General features: G+C 36.7%; 1 protein-coding gene across 2 annotated transcripts; it reads left to right on the top strand.

Annotated features, from left to right (window-relative positions):
- Window positions 1–1,898: 1,898 nt before the first annotated feature.
- LOC138056756 (ras-related protein Rab-7L1-like) lies at window positions 1,899–7,076 on the top strand. 2 transcript variants are annotated; one of them, XM_068902631.1, is made up of 6 exons: window positions 1,899–2,092; window positions 3,452–3,507; window positions 3,632–3,647; window positions 4,995–5,176; window positions 5,878–5,999; window positions 6,712–7,076. In XM_068902631.1, the coding sequence occupies exons 1-6, from the start codon at window positions 1,975–1,977 to the stop codon at window positions 6,860–6,862; spliced, it is 645 nt and encodes a 214-aa protein (XP_068758732.1). In that variant the 5' UTR covers window positions 1,899–1,974; the 3' UTR covers window positions 6,863–7,076. The 2 variants fall into 2 exon arrangements, with proteins under 2 accessions (XP_068758732.1, XP_068758733.1); XM_068902632.1 differs by lacking the exon at window positions 1,899–2,092 and adding an exon at window positions 2,208–2,357.
- The last annotated feature ends 2,578 nt before the right edge of the window (window positions 7,077–9,654 follow it).

The following is a 9,654-nucleotide window of genomic DNA, read 5'->3' as shown; positions in this document are numbered from 1 at the left end:
TATCATTATTATTACTTTCTACAAAAAATAGGGATTAAGGAGGTTAGAAACTGTACTTTTTGCCATGAGGAGTTAGAAAGGGGCAACCCTAAAACCTGGAATCCGGAATCACAGGTCATTGTTTTACCAATACAGAGAGTAAAAACTATCCTAAACATTTATAAAAGCTAACCTTAGGCCTAAAACGTTTGTTTAGGCCTAATTAGGCTTAAGGTTAGGTTTTATGAATGTTTAGGATAGTTTTTACTCTCTGTATTGGTAAAACAATGCCCTGTGATTCCGGATTCCGGATTCCGGGTTTTAGGGTTGCCCGTCAGAAAGTTTGATTCACTTTTTTGGAAAACATGTAAAAGTTAAATCTTTGTGGGACAATATTTTGATATGGCTACAGACATACCAGATCCTTCCAACAGACAAGTATTTAGACATGAGTACCGCTCTTGCCCTCATACCAGACAACTCCCTGTTTAATCTCCAAATAAATTTCTGCTGCCTTATAGCTAAGAACTTTATCTGGACGTGCAGAGCAAAAGGATCCTGTCCAAATCACAATAACTTCTTATATCATTTTGCCCATATACACCAGATAAAAAACACACCGATTAATACAAAAAAAATGGGAACCATTTATTGCCTCTTTGAAACTTGTCTCTTAACCACAGACATACAAATAATTTTATTTGTTATATGTTTAATATTATGCATCTACCAAAAATATGTTGTCTTCTTCTCCTTCTTTTCACCACAAAGATAAAAGGAAAAATAATTATTTACGATTGATGTTAATCCTGTCTTAAGACATTTTTATACCATTGTCAATGTAAATAATGTTGAGCCAGTCTTAAGATATGTATAATGTTGTCGATGTAAATAACTGCGATCTGTAATTAAGTAGCATTGTAATATGTGACCAATTAGCGCTGTTCTGGATTTTTTTTCACTGTATTATTATTATTATTATGGACACTTATTGATATCGCGGTTTTACATGATCAATAGCATAGCGAGACTAGTCCTAGGCTATGCTATATAATTTATAAATATGAATGTTCAGTTAGACTATTCCTTTCAACGCTCTGCTCCGTTCTTCCTATCTCTTATAGGTATAAAAGTTCTTAACTATTTCAATGTTTTGTGATATGATCCATTTCTGGCCCTTCATTATTAGATATTGCGTCTCTTCTTCATTCTTTCCTGTTAAATGTTCATTGAGATCATTCTTCAAGCTCTGGTGGTATTCTGCTATTCTAATATTATTATTATTATTTTTTTTTTTTATTTTTTTTTTTTTTTTTTTTTTTTTGTTTTAATTAAAAATTAATAATAATAATAATAATAATAATACAAGAAAATTAGTCCTTTTTTCAGTTAATAATATAGAATTTGGAAAGTAGTGGCTCTCTCTCTGCGACGGGTAGTCCCTCGGAGAGCCTGCTCGAATGCTAAGTAGTGACTGTATTGAAAGAGTTGGAAAGCAGCGAGAATTGAATAGAATGATTAGCCTACGTGTAGCCGTACCGTAGGCTATAATGATGTAACGTATTTTCAATGTTTTGTTCAAAAAAAGATTGCAAAAGATTGGGGATTTCGGGAGTAAGCGGCACAACACCACCGAACCAGAACATAACACATACTGACCATAAACATGGACTCAAGAGGACAACACATCTTTAGTTGGCGTTTTTAATGTAATGAAATCAATGTAATGGTTTGGAGAAATCTGTTGAGAAGACGTAATGCCATGTCAGAAGTTGACGATAGAATTCTTTATCTTCCTGGAGTCGAAATTTATATATTTACAGTCGTTCGGGGGTTGAAAGTGTTAAACCGGCAACTGCAACAATCTCGTGTTTACGTTTTAACATTTCCGGTCATTACATTTCCGGTGAAATCAAGTGAAAGTCACGTGAAGTTCCGGGTCAAAATGGAAGAAGGAAGGTTCTTTTTTTTGTCTTCGAATCTTGGATACCAAAAATGACTGAACTTCTTTTTAAAGTGATTATTATAGGCGATGCTACGGTTGGAAAAACAAGCTTTGTACAACGTTACGTCAATAAGCACCCAGGACGAGAATACAAGCCAACTCAAGGAGGTAAGGGAGCATGCTTAATGTAATTAAGGTTAACTATTGGAGGGTAATGTGAAGTCCTAGTTTTCTAGCCATGTAAACCATGTGGGCGTTACCCTACTAATGGAAATGGGCCCACACAAGGACAGAGAAAAACGCTGACCAGGGTGAGAATTGAACCCACGACCTAGACCTTCGGGTTAGATCACCGTGGTGGATGTGTGCTTTTAATCATTAGTAGAGATTACCGATGAAACGGACCGAAAGTAGAAAAATTATCGTTGTTGAAGTAAGTGCAGTTCAGTAACCTTAGTTAACTGGAAGAGTTTAAACTTCACTGTTACGAAATTTGAACAAGAAAGTACATAATATGCTTCTTGGCAGCGTAACTAGCTAGGTTTCGTGTTACAACTCTAAATCTTCAATGCATGTAAGGCAGAAGTACTTCTGCCTTACATGCATCAGGAAAGCTGTGCATTTTTGAAGATTTAGAGTTGTACCCGGTAACACGAAACCTCAAGTATATAACTCCAAAAGTTAAAGAAGGGGTGAGTTAAACAAAGATCTGTGCAGTATAAGCTAATTACACATCATTATGAATCAGTAGTAACCCAAGCTCTGTTTGGTGGGAAATTTAAACTGTGCATGCTAAATTTTACATCGGTCTGAATGAAGTATTTTATCTTAACATAAATACATTTTTATTAATCCTAGAAGTCGTATGACAATACAGGATGCTAAAACAGTCAGCGACGAAATAGAAAAGGGGGCAAAGAAAAATTAATAAAATAAATAATTACCTAAATTAAATTATTTACAACATATAAATGTTTACATTACATTACAATATTGTCTTATGATTGGCAAAGCATTCGTTTGGAAGGCAGTAACAGACTCAGCATTAACAGCAGAATTGGGAAGGTCCCCAGGAAGGTCATTCCAAAAGGGGATAACAAGTGGGGAAAAGGAAATCTTATATGCATTGGTGCAATCAAAAATATGTCTGAACTTATAGGGATGGTTGGAGCGATTGCTTCTATAAGCTAAGACAACAGATGTTGGAAATGTTAAGTGAGTCCGGTTGTGCACAGCTTTATACATTAAAGTACTCAGTACAGACATACTGAGGTAAAAGGCAACTCCTATTCACATGATCTCTGTTCATGTGCACAAATGGAGTGGCCCTACCTACCCCCTTTGTCACTCTCCCTCTACCCCTAATGCCACCTCACACCCACCCAATCCCTTTCCATTATTTCTTTCCCCAACAAAGGGAAAAAAGTGTACGTCCAAGAGGCTGTGACAGGGTTGTCTTCTAAATAACTAAGGTTGTTGTTAGTATGACTAAAAATACTGCAAACATAGTTTATCTCTCTTTTTCAGTGGATTTCGCATTGAAAGTCATTAAGCTGTCTGAAGACACAACTGTACGACTTCAGGTGGGTTTGCAAGACAAACTTATCAGTGAAATTAAGCATTGCCAAACACTTCAAATGTTGATGTATATTTACAACAATGCTGTTTCCATTTTTTCATGTCTACATACATGTATATTGGTGAAAGTTATGGGATATCGCTGGTAAGTTACGGCATGCAATTTTATTGGGTTTGTCAAAAGTATCTTAACCAACAACTCAAATCTTTACTTGTTACAGTGTCATTGTCTAAAGGGCCCATAGCCTAAAATTTTTTCTTTGCTGAGATTAATCTATTTGCACTTTGGAATATTAACCCTAACGCCAGACGATTTTACTCGTCAATGGGGAACCCCTGGGAGTCAATGCGTTAATCACTCACTGAAAAACTATGCCCCCATTAATATATCATTCCATTTTCACTTTTGAATTTCAATTTTTATTCACCATGACCAAGCTAGTGTTAGGCATGGGCCAATAACTCTTGCTAAAATTCTTTGAAAACTGGAATGTAAAACAGCTTGTGACATCATCACGGGGAAACACTCATTCCTCTCACCAGCTCAGCTGTAGGACGAAAAAAATTAATGATCAGTGGCGGATCCAGGGAAGGGGCCGGGGGGGGGGGGGGCACCCCTCCCCCTCCCCCTCCTCCACCCCCTCCTCCTCCTCCCTTATTTTTGGGCCAAAGCCACCAAAACACCATAAAACACCATAACTGCAAAAGGGCAAAAAGAAAATGTTTGAGATTGGGCCCCCACCTTACCTCCAGGTCTGGATCCGCACTGATGATGTACCATCAATTCTGTCAATTTTACACAACTCATGCAGCCTATTAGAAGCAAAGTCACAACCAGTTAATATACATGTTTCATGGTGCTGAAATTTGACTTTTGCACATTAAAAACATTTGAGGTTAGGTTATGTTTCAATGATCAAGCATGCAGCTGAATATTCCTCCAACAAAGAGAGAGAGAGTATAATTCAGGTGTTATTCAGCCAGCCTCAGTAGTTCAAAAGGTGGAAAGTACTATCTATTAAAAAATTGCCATCCTATGGATAATGGGTATCAAAGCCAGTCATTTTATACATTCCCATGGGTTAATTCAGACTGGTGTGAATCAATGAAACTCAAATTTAAAGTCAGAATATTAATTAACAATTATTCCAAGAGTATGCGTTGGATGTGAGATGATAGATAGCCAATGAGATGCGTAGTGCAGAGTTGGCTATGGTCATCTCATATCCAACAAGTGTGAGTGGAATAATAATGTTTTATTCAAAATGCTCACAAATTATGGATAAATCTTCCCTGCTTTATTTTGTAAATACAAGAAAACTGATGTGTGCAGTTACTGATATTTGTAGAGCATGGTATAGTAGCTCATATAGCATGATGGCTAAGCCAATAAAACAGTAGAAATGCATTATCCAATGATCCAGTTTTTAATAATGAAGTTTACATGTAGATCAACATCTGGCAGCTCTTTCTCTATATCACAAAATTCTAGGTCAAGAAAGATTTACATCAATGACAAGAGTATACTACAAAGGAGCAGCTGCTTGCATAATTATGTTTGACCTCACCAGTCAACAGACTTTCAACAGTACAATCAAATGGAAAAAAGACCTGGACAAAAAATGTACCCTTCCTAATGGACATACCATTCCTTGTATTTTAGTTGGAAACAAGGCAAGTTCAAATTTGATCACCATCGTTATCACCTCTTTATTTTGTGAGATAAACAGAGCAGTATGTCACCGCACACTGGTGGCTCAGTTGGATGGGCATCGGGCTGTCATGTCAGAGGTCGTGGGTTGATTTCTGTTACTGTCAGGGTAAACTAGTTTAGGTCTGTGATGATGATATTAGTAAAGCAGAGGCATGACTTTGTAGAGCTCGCAGACCATTGGGACACATTGTTCATTTAGGACCTTTATAAATGATGTAGCCCCCAGTGGGTCTAGTTGCTCAATGGGTAGAGCATCTAACCAGTTTTACGGAGGTTTGAATCCAGTGGCTATAACTCTGATTTCCTTCCATGAATCGCCAAGCAACTAGTTTCAAATCTTCACCCCTCATACTTAGTATTTTACTTTGTCTAAGGCCAGATGATTTTACTCATCAATGGGGAACCCCCAGGAGTCAATGGGTTAAATCAATGTTACTATAAACCAACTAGAACTCAATGATATATTTTCACAAAGCGCAAGCTCACATACATATATTTTGTTCGAGCAAATAAAGCAAGTACTGGCTACCAACTGACTAAATCCATATTTCTTCAGTGACAAGAAATATCAACTGAAGACAAGAATTAAAATCAAGAAGGGACAATCCATGGTTATAGTGTTGTGGCATTTTTAATACTTTTTTATACTTCCTACATGTAGAGTGACTTGTCAACAAGGCCAGTTGAAAAAGACTTGATTGACAAAATGTGTAAAGAAAATGGATTTCTTGGTTGGACAGAAATGTCTGTGAAGGAGGATGTCAATGTCACAGAAACAATGGAGTAAGGATATTAAATTTGGGCTTTTTTTTAGTATTTTCCACTTTTAATGATTTCACAGTGGATCATGCTCGCAATATTGCTTTGTGTAGCATGTGTTCATTATATTCTTATAGAAAATAAATTTGGCTAAAGAAAAAATCTGTTTGAAAGGGTTCATGAACCCATTGACTTAACAGATTGTACTCTGTCTAATGCCAGATGATTTTACTCGTCACAGGGGTCGTCCTAAGGTTCCTGAGAAGTCAAATGGTTAACCCCTCTAAATAGTGTTGATTGCATCTCTGGATAACCACTCTCTAGTATACATACATGTATCTATGGTGCATAAAATTAATCCATTACTAACATTATTTTTTACTTTGTTCTGCTGTACATAATTTTATGTGATTTGATTTCTAAGTTTACCAACTGGGAAAGCACTTGTGCTTAGTTTAAGGCGAGCACAACACTAAAATGGATGACTAAAAATAAATTATTAATTTATTTATTATTCTTTTTAATTTTGTGCCTATTGTGTATATAAATTTTGAGTGTATTATTAAACTACCATACTCATTCTTGCCATTAATTTGATCTGACATCAGTACTTTTTGAGCTCTGATGATGTTATTAATAGAAGCTACTTGCGTTTCTTCTTTCCCTTCTTTCGGAGTGCTATTGCAAATGGAATCAAATAAATTTGAAAAAAATATTTTCTCCCTATTCTTTTCAGGTACTTGTTGCAAGAACTTTTGGAAATTTATAAAAAAGAAGATGAAAATGACTTACAAAGTAGAAGAACTGGCACAGATCAAGGGGGGTTTATTGAACTTAATAGCGTCAAGAATCCAAAAGAAACTGTCAAATCAGGATGTTGTTCATGAGGTTTAGAGAGGGTGATGAAAGAGAGGAAGAGCACAGTACAACTTAAAGATACCCTACAGAGAATTTAACTTTAATATTTCTCAGGTTATTTTGGAGAATGTGTAAATTATTTTTTCATAGTGTAGTATGTGGGTGTGTGTGCGGTAGAGCAAGCAATCAAGTGAGCGAGCAGCAACATAATGAGAATTTAAAACAAAGTTAGTAGACTATGGAAAATGTGTACGTTTTTGGTGTTAATGGCTTTTTGCCACCGAGCACTACACAGCAACCAGGAGCATTGCTCCATGGTAGAGCTTTAAATCAAGCATGTCAGTCATGGGCGAAACACCAATTACTGACCTCTTAATTGTAACGAATTTGAAATTTGCATCCTTTCTTGTACTGATATGCCTCTGCTTTCTTTTTGGATCGTCCCTGCCCAACTAAACCCATCAAATCTTTCACACAGATTCTTTGATCATAGTCAAATTTTTATAGTTGTTGGGATTTCAAGAAACTGTTATGCATCTTTGTTAGAACTAATGAAGATATGGTTGTGATGTTTATTGTAATGTAATTTGATGCGAGAAAAAAAATTGAGGGGGAGGGGTTGATGAGGAGTCACTCCAGGTTAATTAACAGCCTCTACATCCCCTCAAAAACTATGTCCTTTTTAACCTATTGACTCCTAGGAGTGAGACTTAATAGATTTTACTCAGTCTAATACCAGACTGTTTTACTTGTCAGTGGGGGTGGTTCAGGAGTCAATGGGTTAACATATTTTTCTTTTGACATTTAACTCAGAGGGCTGTTTGTTGATAATAACTTCCAAGTAAATTTGGAATACTGTTAGTTCGTCCCTGGTGGGGGACTTGCATATGAAACGGGGTGTAAATTTCGGATTTTGGTCTCACTTAGGGTGTTTTGGGGAAAATGGCATCATATGTAGCCATCGAGGTCATGCAAAGAAATTTATATATAATAATGGTCTCTTTTAAGGGTCAAAAAATCCAGGGTGAAGCCCAGATTGGTCTCCTTTAGGGGTTCAATTCAAAATTTCCGACAGGCATCTCAACTCCTTCATACGCGAAGTTCCCCCCCCCCCCCCCCCCCCTTCGTTCCTTCCTTCCTTTCCAAGAAGTTCGTCTTTTGGACAGGAAAACAGAAGATTTGCCTTATTTTTTCTTGTAAATTTCAACTCTTCACTCTATCCAAAGCAATAATAACTGTAAATTATTTTAAAGTATGTATGTATCCTTGGGCTATTAAGTAGCGCATATGGTATTTTCAGATCACATTCGATTTATGTCAAGGTCAAGCTTCAAATAAAAAAGGGAACTTTTTAATTCAGCTCTTTGGGGATTTATTTTCATAGACATTTAATATTCAGTCCTTGAAAAAATTCACCAACATTTAATTTAAAAAAATCAGATGAACAGTATTATAATTTCACCAGTTACAAAGTTTAAAATTTTGTACAACTTCAGGTCATTGGGTCTTGCATTTGCCATTTAATTAGAACCCCTGGGAAACTGTATTTCACCAGTTTATCACCTGTCATAATCACGCCTTCCACAGGAAGGGGGTTGGGGGGGGCGGGGGTGCAGCTAAAAATTGGAATGACCCATTACTTCTTATCCAGTGTCAAAAATGAGTGTTGATGTCCCCTGATTTATGGTTATTATACAGAAATATTTTAAAAAACACTTCTGTTTTTACTTTATGAATGCTTATACATTTTTCTTATAGGTCCTTAACTAGAGGGGCTCCTAATGGGTTTTAAGTTTCTGTACACTAAAGCTAAATATATAATATCATTAAAGATATTTGTCCCAATTGTCTTCCTCCTTTCCTGCCTGCTGCGAGATGCACCTTCACTGCATGAAAAAACCGTTGTGGATAATTTCCAAGGAAAATATGTTTGCTGTTGTAACATGGGATCACATCAGAAGGAGGTAATAATGCCATTTCATTTAAAAGAGGGGTGGTAAAGCTCAAACTGCTCAGGATAAAGACTGCCAAAGAAAGAAGCTTTTATTCTAGTTAACCTGTTTGGTGTGTACATTTTCTCTTGTCAAAATAGTTAATCGACTTGAGCCTGTCAAAACTTGAAACCTAAGGAGTATATCCCAGCTCCAATGGGGGGGGGGGGGGGTGTAAAGTGCAGATTGCAAGATGCAGGGTTAACCTAATAGGGTTGCAGGTCATTGTTTTACTCGGCAGGTACAAAACACAGGTCACAGGTCATTGTTTTACCAATACAGAAAGTATCCTAAACATTCATAAAAGCTAACCTTAGGCCTAAAGAAAAGTTTTTAGGCCTAAGGTTAGCTCTTATGAATGTTAACTAAGGACACTTTCTGTATAGGTAAAACAATGACCTATGACCTACGTTTTGTACCTGCCGTTGTTTTACCATAACTGAAACAACCTAAACCTTTCCAAATATGCTAACCTTAGGCTTAGACATTATTTTTTAGGCCTAATATTAGCATTAGTAAACGTTTGGGTTGTTTCATATACGCTGAAACAATGGCCTGCAACCCTGCAACCCCAACCTGCAGTTTACACCCTCCCGGCTGAATTAAACTTTTTTCTTCGGGGCTCCGTCGATCTATACAAATACTGTTCTATCAAAAACCTCATTCTTTGTTGTATTTACGATCTCTGTCATGGCCACACTCTTGGTTCCCGATCTCAGATCAATGTCAGATGATGATGTTATGCTCCAGCGATGTTTAACATTTGAGTGATCCTTATTTGAAGAATTAAATAAGTTATTGTGCCGCTGACCGTTTTTTTTTTCGTTTGT

The sequence above is a fragment of the Montipora capricornis genome, chromosome 7 (assembly GCF_036669925.1).
Source record: "Montipora capricornis isolate CH-2021 chromosome 7, ASM3666992v2, whole genome shotgun sequence".
In the NCBI taxonomy this organism is placed as follows: Eukaryota; Metazoa; Cnidaria; class Anthozoa; order Scleractinia; family Acroporidae; genus Montipora; species Montipora capricornis.
The sequence above is the reverse complement of the archived record's forward strand: the minus strand, read 5'-3'. Positions and strand labels throughout refer to the sequence as shown.

What these genes read in the sequence shown, in the direction of transcription:
- LOC138056756 (XM_068902631.1), top strand. Translation starts at nt 1,975, where the DNA reads ATGACTGAACTTCTTTTTAAAGTGATTATTATAGGCGATGCTACGGTT. An exon ending in GTATTTTAGTTGGAAACAAG is followed by an intron (nt 5,177 to 5,877) that starts GCAAGTTCAAAT and finishes TCCTACATGTAG; the next exon opens with AGTGACTTGTCAACAAGGCC. An exon ending in AATGTCACAGAAACAATGGA is followed by an intron (nt 6,000 to 6,711) that starts GTAAGGATATTA and finishes TATTCTTTTCAG; the next exon opens with GTACTTGTTGCAAGAACTTT.